Raw genomic sequence first — 16,130 nt, forward strand, 5'->3', positions numbered from 1 at the left:
GCCAAAATGGTGAAATCCCTTCAAGCTTAGATCATACTCATAAATGAACTGAGGACAAATGCAGATGTTGTCATATTGCTCTGGTCCAAATTACTTGTGGGCTGTAATGAGACAATAAAAGTCTGATAAGATGATTCAGTTGAAGATACTCAGCGGAAGCCGATGCACGGGATGGTTTTCAGTGCAAAAACAAACTTCCTCTGTAAGTTCATGCTCAGGTGAAACATCAAAGAGAAACAAGATTCGTCTGGGCTCCTGTGATGTTCGCACGATGAGACTGAAAATATGTCTGGAGATATTTTGTCTGATGCTCATGTATAAATATCCTGCAGGAGTGGTGGAGACTGGTACACAAGGATGAAAATTCATCTCATAACTTGCCAGGAAGCATGCGAGCAGGAGTGGCTCAGCCTGAACAAGATTCTACAAAAATCAGTGCAATATTACTCATGTTCCTCCTTCGATGATTCAACTCAGAAACAAATGATCTACCTTTAAGTTTAAGCAATACAGGTTTGACTCATAAATTACGACGGCCTTCACAATGGCCTTCCTTTTAAGGCGTCTTTTTCGTCTGCACCCATTATGAGAGTGTTTATTCTTGCTTATCAGTGTGTGTAAGGAAGGTAGCCACCCCGCTGTTGCAGTTAATATACCCGTAAGCTTGACTAACACATTGACTCACCGAATTGCACTTTTCACTGTTCACCTCAGCCAGGAACATGTGGGCATTCAGGCAGAAAAGTCTGGGTATTTTAGAGAGTCTGCATGAAAACAATGACAATCTCCACACACACACACTACTACAGTACACTGCTACAGTATATAGTGTTTGCTTCCCACATAGTGCAGCGGGACAAGACTCAGGCACTGAGTGACTGAAAACAAGACTGTCTGCACCTTCCACCGACAAAGTGGAGCTAAAAAATCTTGTGCTGACAGTAAATAGTGTGTCCCTGCACAGAGCCTTGCAGAGGGGGTAATCCCTCTACTTCAAAGATCTGTGGTGTGTTAAAAGGTGCTGATGTAGGGAGTGTCCGGGTGAGTGGACAAAAAGATCAGGTCCATCACCAAGGGGCTAGTTGGTGTGTCTGTCTTTATGTGTGTGTGTGTGTGTGGTGCCCAGACTTGCTCCGACTGCTCCGCTCTCCCTACGTCATGCGTACTATGTGTTAATACACACAGCAACTTTAGTGTCACACTTAAAAAGGTTTAATCAAGAAGTGTCCTGCTGTTAAAAGTTGGATTATAAAAAAAAGTTGTGTTTCATGTATTAAAATATGAACCTGCAGGATACTTTTCTGTGTTTTGACTAGCAGGATTATCTGGGAAATCATCTCACTTTTGTTGCTGCTACAGTCTCTGCGTTATATTGTCTATCGCCACAACACGACCCTGATACGATCTACTGACAATAATCTTTATCCGTCTCTCCCTTTCTGTCTGTCTGTCTCTGTGTGTTCAGGCTTCTTGCAGGAGCGCCCAAGGAGAAAGCCCCATCTCTACGAAATGTCAACGAAACGGGGGCCGTCTACTCGTGTCCGCTCAACACAGACACCAGTGACTGCTCCAGAATGGACCTGGTCAGCACAAGTAAGCACAGTGCAGAGCTCTCAGATGTAGGCTACTGATTTATTTTAATATTTAACAGAGGAACTGTTCATTACAAGTTCAAAGTTAGGCTACAGTTACGTTAAAGCAGGCTATTGTTAGAAAGGGGTATTTTTCTCTGACTTGCTCAAACTTCCCTTAAAACCCACAAATAGCGTTATACAGTTGTGGTTGTAGTCATGACAATATAGCTGTATGACCTGTACGTGTGAAATCGGTTTCCGTTTGACACATGTTGCTATTCTACCAGAGTTCCCCGTTAGCTATTCAACTGGGGTGACTGGAAGTTACAGTACAACCCACAAACAATAATCAGCCAACTTCCTCTTTATTCACTGAGCAGGGCTTCTGCATCAGACAATCTCAGTCTAATCCTCGGCAGGTTTCGTAGCATTCAGGATCACATGCTGCACCTACAGGAGCTTCAGGATATAAATCTCTGAAAGCGCAATCCTTTCTTAATTTGAGGTTATTAACCAATAGACTTAGTGCTGCAATACCTTAAGGTGAATATGGCCAGCCGGAGGCTAGAAATAAGAACCATAATAAAAGGATTCCTAACATCTTTCAGTGTTGAGCTCGGAGAGACGGATGCTGCCGTCTCAGTACATTTTTGAGGTTAATATCTGCCAGGGCACGATCCAGGCTGATCGGTTTAGGTTGGTTTTCCATTGACTCTGATGCTAATAATCATGATTTTGAATATTTATGTACAGCAAATGGATGTTTAGAGATGAATATAGGTGAATATGTGATACTAAATTGGCAACATAAACCTGGTGGTGAAATTTTTGCACTTGCAAAATGTTTCTGTAGACTGTGACTGAATGTTAAACATTATGGCATACCCTTAAGTACCACAGGAACCTTTGAAAACCCTTCCCATGAAATTTCTACCCTAACCCTTATGACACGTCCACAGCCAATCCCTCGACGGAGAACGTGGAGGGCATGTGGCTGGGTGTGACGGTGGCAAGTCAGAGGGACCATCCGGGGGGACGAGTGCTGGTGAGATGACTTCCTCTTTTTCTCCACTAGTCAGTGTCAAGGTGATGGTGATGTGCTATTACAGTGAACAGCTGCATTCACTGAATGGTGATATGTAACTCGTTATATTTCATTTCCTGTGTCAGAGACAGACACAACAGAATTAGATATGCAGGTAGGCAGTGCCATGTAGATTTTAGACCGAGATGTAAATTAGCTCTAGGCTAACTCTGCTACAATGCATTAAATGTTAACATCTATGTTTAATTTTGTAGATGGTCCCTTTGTAAATAAATATGCATACAAAAAAGTTATTTTCCTGGGGGATTCTTATATGACTTATTGACGGTGTTACTTTTGTTTAGGAAATAATATATTAACATCCACATAATGTTGGTGGATGAACCATAATGACACTTTTATGGCCTTTAATTTCAAGAAACCTTTCTTTAATACATTTAATTTGTTTGGTACTTTGTGTTACAAGTGATCATTAAGTAATTGATTTATATTGACATAATTCAAAAGGTTTCACCAGTTTGTTTTTACCGTACAGTGTACAACACAAAGTAAAACAGACATTGTATGTTCTTCTCCGGTGTCCAGGCATGTGGGCATCGATATGTGAAGGTCATCCAAGGCGGCACAGGGGAGCAGTGGCGGATGATCGGGAAGTGCTTCGTACGGAGTAATGATCTGACCCTTGACCGAAACGACGAGTGGCAGACCGACAGCTACGAGACCTGCAACCCCAACTTCGACATGGATTTCGAGGGCATGTGCAACATGGGCATCTCAGCCGGCATGACGGACACTGAGGTCTACATCGGCGCACCAGGCAGCTATTTGTGGCAAGGTGGGCACGGAAGGGTTAACACAGAGAGGAGAGGAGCGTTTGATACTCAACATTGAAATAATGGGCAGGTTTCACAGACAAGGATTAAACGCATTCAAAAATAGCTAGTGTTGGTCTAGCTCTGGGATTATTCTCTGTCTGGGAAACCTGTCCGTTGTGCATGAAGCAGATTTTAACACTGTTTTGTGATTGTGCTTTGTTTTAAAGGAAATGTTCATGTGACATGGAGAGATCCCGATCCACTCAATGCCTGGGACTCTAGAGGAAAAAGCTTTGGCCAGCTAAATAGACGATACAATTATATAGGTAAATATGCTTGTATATTGTAGGCTATTTATTATAAAATAACTGTTGACACCAAGCTCTCAGTAGATCAACAGATGGTTCACTACAGAATAGTGGTCAATGACATTGGAAAGAGCCTGTATCACCTGTACAAAAGGTCAGATGACAGTTTAACAGCTCTTTAACGCTCTTCACCACAGGTTATTCAGTTCTTGAAGAGAAGAAGCTCCTGAGTCACGATGACTTCACAGTAGTGACAGGGTCTCCCAGGGATGGTTCCAAGGGCTCTGTGATGTTTGGGACAAAGACCGACGCCACCATTGAAAAAGCGCTCATCATCCCTGGAGAACAAGTGGGCTCGTACTTTGGGAGCAGCCTGGCCGTCACCGACCTCAACAACGACGAGTATGTTTCTATAAACTAGATAGTTTAGATTGTGTCTTAATGAACATAAGGAACATAAGGAATATATGATATATATGGTAATTAAAAACATAATTCCTTGTCTAGATATGCTTGAAATCCACCATGTCCTTAGTTTGAGTGGAATCCCAAATTGGAAGTCATTTAATTCAAAAACTAAAGTCTAACATCCAAACAAAGAAAAGCCCATAAATTAAGAAGCAATCTTGCTTTCACCTAATTTCAACTACAAGCTGCAGCTTAAAAGTCTGAACTCACAGCTGGGGAAGAAGAAAAGCAGAAACGCTGTGTTTGGATCTTTAAAAGCAAGTGTGTGTAACCATCTTGATCTTCCAGAGCTTCCTCATGGTCGAGTGCTCTGGAGCAGCGATATGCCGTGTTATGCAGAGAATGCATGACGATGTGTGCATGAGAGAAGAGAACCTGTCCTTTCAGCAGCTCAGATAAAGTGTTGACATCATGACATCATTGTGAAGTCATGTGCCCGCTTTAAGGCAGCAGTTAATCTGGTTAAACTCTACCATTTCACAAGAGTTGCAAGATTGTGAAATATAAACTCTTTTGGTCAAGATTAGGTTGTTACTGATGTTCATTTTGCCTCTTCCAGCTGGAACGACCTGATTGTTGGAGCTCCGTTTTACTTTGACCGAATGAATGACGAAGGCGGAGCAGTGTACATCTTCATGAATGAGAATGGATCTTTCCAGAAGACTGCCACCACGGTGCTGAAGGGGCCGACGGGCTCTGCATTCGGTTTGGCAGTTGCTGCAATTGGTGATATCAACCAAGATGGATTCCAAGGTACGACTCTGAACTCATGCAACTAGTTTCTGAAATGGTGACACAGGATCTACCTAGTTTAACTGCATCTTATATTTTTCCTTTACTTTGTGAACACCCTATCTGTCCATCCATCCACTGACTGTATCGCATGTCCCTGCTGGGTCACACCCTATCTTCATCAAGCAGGCACCCTATCTATGTCTACCCTATCTAAATGGTGCATTAGCATTGTTCTTTATACACTAATGCAGTGTTTTTCAACCTTGGGGTTGGGACCCCATGCAGGGTCACCTGGAATTCAAATGGGGTCGCCTGAAATTTCTCGTAATTGAAAAAAGAATACTGATAAAAATATATTTTTTATCTAATTATTATTCTTTTTAAAATTATGATAAAACACCACACACACAATCTTAAACAACTGTATTCTATACTTTCACTTTCTCCAATATAAATCGAGTTTAAATAAAATGCAGCATATAAAAACATCTGAGCTCAGCTGACGCATCTTGATTGACAGCCGCAATCACGTGACTGCACATGAACGCGGGGTCGCCAGAAATTTATGATGTCAAAATGGGGTCACGAACCAAAAAAGGTTGGGAACCACTGCACTAATGCAACATCTCAGCATAGAAACATGATGGACCATGTTGCATTTCATGGTCAGCAATGTACTAATCATGAGGTGGTGCAATGCTGCCACCTAGAGGCCTAATATCTTCCATATACTGACGGTCCTGTGATAGCAGCATGTTTCCCTGCCAATATTTCACTTCATTGTCACTGTCTGCAGACTTTGCGGTGGGAGCTCCTTTCCACGAGACAGGAAAAGTCTACATATGGATGGGAAGCAAACAGGGAATCTCAGAGAGCCCCAGTCAGGTAACATGTCACATAGGCTACTATACAGAACATGCAGGATATGGACTGGCCCACAGTTACTGTACTGACCTCCCATGTACCGTTGTTGCCCTCTACAGGTGATTGAGGGCAAGTCAGTGAGCAACGGATTCCACACCTTCGGCTACTCCATCAACGGTGGGATGGACATGGATGATAACAGTTACCCTGACATCTTAATTGGTTCTCTGGACGACCGCGTCGCCCTGCTCAGGTAGCAATGAGAGAAAACGCGGTGTTGATGTGTTTTTTAACAAACAGCTTTTGTTGTTCATTGTGTTAAAATATTAGAAAAATGTGTATAAATTATCACATATTTATTCCTGTTTTCAATATACTGGTTTACAGAGCTCGACCAGTCGTCCACATAAAAAAGGAGTTCACTGTGGAGCCTTGGATCGTAGACGCAGATAAGTGTCCTCCAGAGGCACCATGGTGAGCAGCCATCCCAGAATATGATACCTCTATTTGAAACTGTCTTATTCACTCATTTCTCACGTGTGTTACTGTCTGTTGGTGTTTTACAGCATTACAGCAACTCTGTGCATGTCTTTCACAATGAGCAATGGAAACAAAGACTTCAAGAAAAATATCAGTAAGACTTTCTTCACTTAAATGTCATAAACATGTAAATGACTAATATCTACAAGTTGCACAAATAATGGCTGTGATTTTGAGTTGATGATGACACCGGTGCCCTGGCTGTTCACAAATACTGATGTGGATTTTTTATGTGGCCCATCCCATCAATAACCTATTCTCTTCTATCTTCTATCTATTTTAAATCAGGAAAGGTCCTCAAGTTTTTTTTTTATTCAATTAATCACCCATTCAGCTGCCAACCCTGTTTTTCTGGGTTTTGCTTGTTTACTTCACCCTTGTATCATATCTAAACAATCAAATAAATAGTTAAACAACTATCATGGTCAGCAAAAACCTATGGCCTCTATGAAAAACTGAGTAGCCTATAAATACTCCATAAAATCAAACCAAAGAATACTGGAATCGGTTTCAGCAGGATCAAGTTACCTTTTAACATGAGCATTAAAGCAGAAGTAAGCGATCCGGTGGTTTTGGCTAACTTCCTGTCAGCAGATGGAGTTAGCAGTCCCCGCCCTCGTCACCACATTCACGCGCATCCCTTGGCTGCACACACAGAGAGGACCGCCCCTTTATGCCGTTCTCTCTCCTCATTGGATAAAGGTTGTAGGATACAAGGAAAGTTTTCTCCTCGGCTTACAGCAGAGCAGAGTGACTGACAGACCCGTGTTTCAGACCAAACACTCTATAGAAGTGATTGCTGTCGGAAGATATAGCCTAACTATTTAAAGGCCCCATGCTGTGCACTTTTCTCTGGGTTTATTTACCTGCTGATATCCCTAACAAGATGTATCATTGGTTTTGAGTACCTGTAATCTGCTTAATATCGTTTATATTGCCCCTTTCTGTTGCCTCTTTCTGGAGCTCTAGCAGGCACAGGTCATTTGGCCAATCAGAAGAGAGAATGAGAACCTCTCCTCTGATTGGCTCACTGTTTTTGAGTGGCGTGTGGTCGGGCTAATCACAGGCAAGTAACTGAAACCTAAGCTGCATTCATAAAAATTGAAAAAAAACAACTGGTCACGGTGGGCGGAGTTACCTTGTGTGTGACATCACAGAAAGGAGGAAGTGCTAATGGGCGGTGTGTGTTTCTCATAGACAAAAGAATGGACGTAGCACCCGTGACGTCACCCATTGGTTTGGGGGAGTCTGTTTTGTGCCGCTACTACGGGGGTTTGAGCCGCGCCATGTTGGATTCTACTTGCCATATTTGGAGCGGTCTCCGGACCTGTCACTCAACGGTTCTGCGCCCTAATTGGCCAGAACTTTAAACCTAATAATAGTAAAACGGTAGAGTTTTAAAAAAATTCACCCCCCTCAGAGTGTGTGCGGGGGTAGAAACTATCGGTTGAGACCAAAAAATTTAAATGTACCAGGCTGTAATATGTTTTTTTAAGCTGTAAAATCGGCTATTTTAACATGGGGCTTAATTGGAGTTGCTCCCTTCTGGAGCCAGCCCCCAGCGACAGCCGAGGGGATTGCAGTTTTTTGAACGCGGAAGTGAGCTTCACTTCTCAGACCGACAACTGCCCCCTTGGTGTTTCTCCGTTTATGACCAGTTTGATGCATGGGGCAGTCGTGGCCCAAAGACCTCCCCAAGCACGAAAAAATAACCAAAATCACATTTTTGATGCCATGGGGCCTTTAAGACATATTAACACAAACATTCCGCTTACTTCTGCTTTAATCACCCATTCAGCTGCTGTTTTTCTGGGTTTTGCTTGTTTACTTCACCCTTGTATCATATCTAAACAATCAAATAAATAGTTAAACAACTGTCATGGTCAACAAAAACATATGGCCTAACATGGCATATGGAAAACTAAGTATAAATAGGCTACTCCATAAAATCAAACCAAAGAATTAGGCTAACCAGAAATCATACTGGAATCGGTTTCAGCAGGATCAAGTTAGCCTACCTTTTAACATGAGCATTAATTCAATTAATACAAAACTTTCACTTGTCATCTTCTTCTGCAACTTTGTGATGCAATTCAGATTTACATCAAGCTCACAAACACACACACACACACACACACACACACACACCAGACAGATAGCATCAGCAGCAGCAGCAGCAGCAGCAGCAGCAGCATCGCTTAAACAAAAACCTGTTGCAGCCAGATTTGAGACTTGTGAGCACAGCGGCCCAAAAACTATCACAGAGCAGAATGAGTAGCGTTTGGTAGCCTACCTTAGTTGAGTCCAATCTGCAGCTTAAGTTACCTGGTCAGCAGGTGGTCTCTTCTGTTGTATGGGTGGTCACTCTCGGATGTCCCTCAACATAGGGAGTTTACTTTGTATCTTGTAAAATCCAGGTTTCCACGCCAGATAAACTGAGTTCGAGCCTTTAGCATAAACGGTGTTAGCAGTCTAGTAGCCAGGTGTCCATTCACGTTGCTAATGAAGGGGCTAATGGTATGCACTCAGTATGCTAATGAGCTAGTTAACATGAACAGGTAGCCTACACAACTGCCTGCCGAGCTTCACGGATAAATATGTGTATCTGCTCCCAGAGACAGGTGAACAACAAGTGTCCTGGCTAGTGAGGACTGTCGAGTATCATAAATAATCCATAGAAATAATCCCAGACACGGACGTCGAAGTTTATGCACAAATTTAACAGATGACGTCACACGCGATTTAAATCAGTCTAGCGCCAAACTTTACACACTCCACTGGAGTCTCTCTTTATTTACCTGGACAACTCGTCATTCGTATAACTTCCTCCTTTGAACCCTTCATAATAAAAGACAATATTTATAATTAAGCTGAATCATTTTGGGCCATTATAAAATGAACATTTTATAGGCGATAGCCTATCTCTTTGATAAACCCTTGTCTGAACTTCTTTCTTTTTTTTTTTTTTTGCAATGTTTTTTTTTTTTACCCATTTGCATTTCTGTTGTTTACAAAGGTATTATGAACTACTTCACTCTTTAATGTGCGTGTTTCTGCTTTGTAAAGCAGTGAAATACACAGTGGAAGCCGACAAGAGAAGAAGCCCACGAGTTCGTTTCCAGCCCAAAAATGATAACACCTATACCGGCCTAATTAGCCTGCAATCTTCCAAAACCACCTGTCAAACTCTGAAGCTGTCTGTAGTGGTAAGATGTCAACAACAGAACAACATTGTAAAATATTTGTTAACTGCTGTCTATGTTCACTTATTTATTTGTTCATTGACAAGCTGCTATTGCTAAGATTATGCTTATTACAAGTGTTAAATTCTTGGATTTATTTACAGGTACCTGTGAGGGACAAACTGGACCCAGTGGTCTTTTCCCTCAACATGTCCCTACATGAACAAAAACCCAAAGCCAGACGTGCCCTCCAGAACCTGGACTCCTTCCCAGTTCTGAGCCAGGAGCAGGAACTTACTCAAACAGCGGAGGTAGGTGGTAGAACTGCATAGAATACATTTATATTCCACATTCCTAATTACTTGGACAATGAAGCACATGTATCTGTGATGGTTCCTGTGTGAGGTAGCCTATAATTCAATCTGTTTTATGTTTGCTTTCCTGCAGATTAACTTTCAGAAGGCGTGTGGTTCGGACAACAAATGTACCAGTAACCTGCAGCTGAAAGCTCGGTTTGCTGGCAACAATAATAAGACGTACCCCAAGTGAGATGATATTTTGATTAAATTAACCCTTTGTTTAAGGATTTTTAAAGCTGCTATAGTGTCACAGTTTAGGACGTTTTAAAGTTTAGTATGATTAGTAGTTAGTTGAAAAGAAGTCATGTCTGAACAGTAGGCTACATACAGTAAGAAAGTGGCAGGTTAGTATTTGCTTAGCATAAATACCGGAAAGAGGGTCTTATGATGTCAGTTTTTTAAATCTGTAATGCTTCTTTTGAGTCAGACTAGTTGCTTCTCCTTGGTAGCAGATTTTATGGGCTAAACAAGCATAAATGTAGTAATAATGATTGATAAATAAGTAGACAAATAAGAAGGCCTATATGTTGTCTTTGTCCAGGCAGGGAAAATTACAGGTGCTTCAGTTCAACATCAACATGAAGATAATAAAGCTGATGGTGGAGGTGACTAACCTCCCTTCTCCGGGGAAAGTTGCTGAGGACGCTCACCAGGCCGTGCTCAACGTCACCATCCCTGACGCACTGAAATACTCTGGCGTCAGATCAGCGGTATGTCCACTTGGGGGCAGCAGATGATAGGGAAATTACCATTTAATAGTTTTTCCCTATTGCCAGGTCTTAAATCATTTTATTAAAAACACAATGCACTATGAGACTGTTCATTTTGTTTAGGTTTGAAAATAATCACTCCTCAATTTCCACAAGAAATGTAAAGGCTGCACTGATTGCGCCTACTTTCCCATGAATCCCATCAGTCTCATAATTCTTTTGATCCGCTGACTGTTTAGGACAATGACATACCGTGTAGCCTGCATGACGGCGATCTTCTTTGTGAGCTGGGGAATCCGCTTAAAGGCAAGGAAAAGGTGAGTGTGTATACCTGTCTCTCTTTTTTACTCAGGTTGGTTTATGATTCTTCTAATTTCATTGTTTTCATCATCAGGTGTCACTTGTCTTAAAATTTGAGACATCAGGGATTAATCTTTATACACAAGAGATTGAAGCCCAGCTGCTTCTGTCCACGTAAGTATATGAGATTGTTTTTTTTATCAACATGTTTAAACTTGCATCTCAACCTTGATTCTACAGTTCAGCATTTATTCTTCTTATTTTCTAACTTTTTAAACATTTTTTTTAGCATTTAAAGTTAATTTGCATTTTAATTCTCCATGCCATGTCATTGTGGTTATACATTATGGTTTATAATGCTATAATAAGTGTATTTCTTCAGTCTTAGTGAACAGAGTGACCTGAAGCCGGTGCCTGTGGGCCTGCTGATTGAAAATACCATTCTGCCCTCCTTCTCCATGTGAGTCCCATTATCTAATAACCCATGATGCAGTGTATATACAGTACAGTGAAGAGCACAGAAATGCCATGGCGGCACTGAATGTCACATCACATTATCTTCCACACCACGTCTCTCTCCCGGCCGCACAGTGTACATTAACTTGTCACTCTGTACAGGGAGAAGCGCTTGGTGCAAACAACGTTCGGTGGGACAGTGATGGGCGAGTCCGCCATGGTAAACACCAGTGACGTGGGCAGTCTGGTGGAGTTCACCTTCAATGTGAGTCACCTCTACCACTCGGGCTATATTAGACCTCCACGACTGTATATTGCATCTACACTATGTGTGCTACTCACCCACATTTCCCTCATCCCCACCCAGTCTTTGGAGCCAGTGCTTCTATTCTTCAGAAGTTTAATATTGTGTGGGGAAGGGATTGTTATGTGAGCTATGGTTTGTGGTGTAAGCATGACCAGGGGTGGATACTATTTAGGAGTCACAAAGTTACAGTCCAGCTCTGACTGTTATTTTACCCCATATTATTTCATAGTATCATTTTGATTTTGTTTTTTCCGTGCTGCTGCCTGTCTGACTCTCCACCAGGTCGAAATGAGAGATGACCCCCTGAGAGACTTGGGGACACTGGGTGTGGAGTTTGACTGGCCTTTAGAGGTATCCAACGGCAAGTGGCTGCTGTACCTGACGAAGATCGTTGTTAAGGGGGAATCAGAGGTGGAGTGTAACCCTCCTGAAGCACTCGTCAACACACTGAACCTCACTGTAAGACTCTGCTCTAAGTTTTTATTTAAGTGTTGCACATTATGTCAGTCCTAAATATGTTAGATGCCTTGAAATAGTGCGCAGATTGAAAATGAGACAAGGGCGTAGGTTTGTCTAAACATTGGTAGGGACACAACAACCTTGCTACCCCTCCAAAACAAATTTAAATTCTCCATTTACTCAATACAAATATTTGTATATTCAGTTTGGCCTGCCACTTTTGCTCTTCCACTTCTTCCTTTGGTTTAATGTTTAAAACTAGCCCCACCATGATCAGTTCCAATATTAAAATGCAGCCTCCTGCATCAATATCAATAATGTCACAATGAATGGTTGATGATATTAGTTGCCAGGTTTTAATTTCAATCAATTCACTGCTGGCTGGTTAGTATTCTATATCTATCTAGTATCTATTTTACTAAACGTTGCGTACACTTGTTTTGGAGTCATATCTACAAAGTACAAAATGTGTGGGTGTGGACAACATTTATATAAGTGTGCTGTGCAAAAGAGCTTATGAGCCTCAATACAGTTTGTGCCTCTAACCAATCAGCCAATAGTATGCCACAACTGACTTAACTCTAACCACAGTGGGTCCACTCTATTATTAAGGGTAATTCTGTCCTCCCAAAATGTTTTTTTTTTTTTACATGTCCCTACGGTCCATATGCAAACATACGCCCATGACCTGAGGGAACATGTAAAGCCAAAGTAGGCGCTAAAGATGCAGACTATAACGCACAAATGATGCTAGTGATTCAGCTGGAAAACCACATAAAAAGGTGACTGGGTTGATATTCAGACTGAGACCTTTGATGCGTGTGGCGGTTTTTGTTGTAATCTTTCCTATCTCTCCTGTCTTGTTCTTCCACGCTTTACGGCGTCCTGTTGCCCACACCCTTGAAATACGCACATCCCAAAAATGTTCCATCTATGAAAAGCCACAAACTTGGTTACAAATAAACAGAGGTAGAGGCCTTAATGAAAGGCCTGGGACAAAGAACAACAGAGTGGTACAAGCTAGCTGCTTTGTGAGGCTGCACTAAAGCACAATGGTGCTTTGAACTAGATGCTAACGCAAGCAAACTAAGACACCCGCAGTGACACAGCAGGTAAAATATTTAGCACTAACTTTTGACAATTAGCACTAAACATGCTTTACAGTTTTAAAATGTAGCAGTGGCCTTGAGATTTTGCTCTGAACTGGACTAATATTAACCAAAACTACATTTAATTAACTGCTGCTGTTTATATTGTGCTTTTATATTGGTCAGACTTATGACATAAATTGTATCTGGGTGAAGTGAAGCAGTCTGAGCAGTTGAAGTAAACGTCAGTGGTGTGAAAATGGTCTGACAGCCAAACCACAGCTGCTCAGAAATACATTTTGGAAAAAAACATCTGTGTCGCCACATACAAACCTCACATAGCCCCGAAACAGAAAATCGTAATGCATGTGGCCTAAATATAGACGATGGAAATGACAATGCTATTCTGAGAGGAATTTAGTAATGTCTTTATCAAAACCAGTAATTACTACTAACCCTCTGATGTAATGTCTCTGTCTCCTCTACTTCCTCCCTTCATTTTCTCCTCTCTTTCTCTCTGTCTCTCTCTCTCTCTGTCTTGCCTTCCAGTTGTCAGAGAGCAGGCCCGGGCGCACTAAACGGCAGATTGTGGTGGATGATGTTCGTGATACGACCCAGCCGCAAATCATTGAGCCGCAGGCGTCAATCAAACTGACCACTCATCGAAAAGAGACCTACGAGTTGGTAAGAAATGGGACAGCCCGAGTGCTCTCATGATCCGTATTCAGACAAAAAATGTGCCTATACAGTAGCTACACTACATTAGTCAAGACCGCCTGAACCAAGACCAAGACACTACCAAGACCAGAGAGTATCAAGACCAAGACAAGAGTCACAAAATGCATGTGATTGGTACCACTTGAAGGGGGTGAATAAATAATGATATCCAAAAAAAAGCATGGCTGTCTGGATATTGTAGGCTACAAATCCCTTCGAGACCGTTCTGCCAGTCCGAGACATTGCGAGGCCAAGAGACCCGAGACCGAGACAAGACCGAGACCAAACACTGTCGAGACCGAGACAAGACCAAGACCACAAAAAGTGGTCTTGAGACCAAGACCGGTCTACAAGTCTACACTACATTATGTGGATGTCTCGAGTAGCCTACATCATGAACACAATTAAAGCAGAAGTAAGCGATCCGGTCGTTTTGGCTAATGCTGCGTTCCAGGCAGGCTTTTGAAACCGTAAATTACAGCTTCAAGTCACGACTTACGACTTTGTAGCGTTCCAGGCAACCCACTCGTGTTTTTCCGACCTGTTTTATCTGTGAAAGTCACTATAACGGCCACTCGTAACTTCCGACCCGTGAACTCGTACCAGATCAAACTGGTACGACTTCACAGGTCGGAAAAACATGAGTTACGGGCTGCCTTGAACGCACCATAACTTCTTGTCAGCCGATGGAGTTAGCAGCCCCCGCCCTCGTCATGGATCTATTGGTCCTCGTCCCTACATCACCACATTCAGGCGCATCCCTTGGCTGCACACACAGCCCTTCATGCCGTTCTCTCTCCTCATTGGATAAAACTTGTAGGATACGAGAAAAGTTTTCTCCTCGGCTCAGAGCAGAGCAGAGTGTTTCAGCCAAACACTCTATGTAAGTGATTGCTGTGGGAAGATAGAACTATTTAAGACTTATATTAACACAAAAATATTGCTTACTTCTGCTTTAAGACTTGTAGCAATTTTATAACTATTAAATAATGCTAAATGAAACATGCATGCATTCATTCATTTGTTGAGACATATTGGTGCAATAACACCAGCACCAACCTACATTCACACCACATATACTATAAAATAGAATCAGTAGAAGTAAATCTTCGACTGACAGTCTCCCTGGATGCCTATAACAATAAAACAGATTTTAACGGTCATGGCTCCGAGGCTCCTTCCTTTCTACTACTGCTGGAATACCTTATCAGCTTGTGTACAACCTAAAACAAAATCTGCAAATATTAATATAATGCGGTTGTCCATGTTTGTTTAATTGTTGTGTTGAAGAGCTGCGCCCTGGGGAATGTGAAATGTGTGACGTTCACCTGCCCACTACTCAACATGACGCAGTCAGCCAAGATTTATGTCCGGTCCCGTTTGTGGAACAGCACAATGCTTGAGGTTCGTTCACCAGCTGCAGCCACACACACACACACACACACACACACACACACACACACACACACACACACACACACACACACACACACACTCACACTTTGCAACTCATCGATGGCAAACTACAGTTTACTTCATTGTGAAAATGTTCTCGTGTGTTTGTGTGTGTTCCTGCAGGACTATGCCAACGCTTTAAGAGTTAAAGTCCGAGGTGAAGCCACGCTGAAGCTCATTACTAATAAACCAACCCTCAGGATGGTCAATCAGCCCATCACGGTGCGTAAAAGCTGATGATGACGATCGAGATCATTGGGATCATCAGGATGATAATGATGATGATGATTTTCCCTGACTGCCTCCTACTGTCTTATAGTTCACCGTAGAAATAGACCCAGTGGAGGGAGTGGAGATCCCGTATGAGCTCCCGCTATGGATCATCATCTCAGCCGCAGTAGCTGGAATTCTCCTACTAGGAATCATTATTCTTATACTATGGAAGGTGAGGATACAAATCGTGTCAAGCTGATCGTGCTCTTGTACATTGACATGCTGTAAATCTGACAGAGACATGCTCTGAATGTCTCTGCTGACCCGTTGAGCTCACATCTATAAACTCCGTATCAAGCCATCAGTCTAACGTTCGACCTACCCCTCCTTCCCCATGCACCCTCCTCTTCCACCGCCCCCCCAGTGTGGCTTCTTCCAGAGGGCCAGCAGGAGGGAGATGTATGAGGCCAAGGCCCAGAAGGCTGAGATGAAGATCCAGCCTTCTGAGACAGAGAGGCTGACAGAGGACTACTGA

The 16,130-nt window shown here is 42.4% G+C and overlaps 1 protein-coding gene across 1 annotated transcript in view; it reads left to right on the forward strand.

Annotated features, from left to right (window-relative positions):
• The window catches only part of itga3b (integrin, alpha 3b), a gene marked incomplete at both ends in the record, with an annotated part of 29,505 nt that extends 13,375 nt beyond the window's left edge, over positions 1-16,130 (forward strand). Inside the window, 24 exons of the mRNA XM_083993868.1 lie at positions 1,466-1,593; positions 2,534-2,619; positions 3,205-3,454; positions 3,662-3,760; positions 3,940-4,144; positions 4,770-4,963; positions 5,742-5,830; positions 5,929-6,062; positions 6,197-6,283; positions 6,376-6,443; positions 9,416-9,555; positions 9,696-9,842; positions 9,979-10,076; positions 10,432-10,600; positions 10,840-10,917; positions 10,995-11,074; positions 11,283-11,360; positions 11,519-11,621; positions 11,946-12,122; positions 13,760-13,894; positions 15,218-15,331; positions 15,506-15,604; positions 15,702-15,827; positions 16,020-16,130. Of these exons, the coding sequence (XP_083849994.1) occupies positions 1,466-1,593; positions 2,534-2,619; positions 3,205-3,454; positions 3,662-3,760; positions 3,940-4,144; positions 4,770-4,963; positions 5,742-5,830; positions 5,929-6,062; positions 6,197-6,283; positions 6,376-6,443; positions 9,416-9,555; positions 9,696-9,842; positions 9,979-10,076; positions 10,432-10,600; positions 10,840-10,917; positions 10,995-11,074; positions 11,283-11,360; positions 11,519-11,621; positions 11,946-12,122; positions 13,760-13,894; positions 15,218-15,331; positions 15,506-15,604; positions 15,702-15,827; positions 16,020-16,130 (2,995 nt within the window). The remainder of the gene's footprint in view (positions 1-1,465; positions 1,594-2,533; positions 2,620-3,204; positions 3,455-3,661; positions 3,761-3,939; positions 4,145-4,769; positions 4,964-5,741; positions 5,831-5,928; positions 6,063-6,196; positions 6,284-6,375; positions 6,444-9,415; positions 9,556-9,695; positions 9,843-9,978; positions 10,077-10,431; positions 10,601-10,839; positions 10,918-10,994; positions 11,075-11,282; positions 11,361-11,518; positions 11,622-11,945; positions 12,123-13,759; positions 13,895-15,217; positions 15,332-15,505; positions 15,605-15,701; positions 15,828-16,019) is intronic.

Source organism: Trachurus trachurus (genome assembly GCF_905171665.1).
Source record: "Trachurus trachurus genome assembly, chromosome: 19".
Taxonomy (NCBI): domain Eukaryota; kingdom Metazoa; phylum Chordata; class Actinopteri; order Carangiformes; family Carangidae; genus Trachurus; species Trachurus trachurus.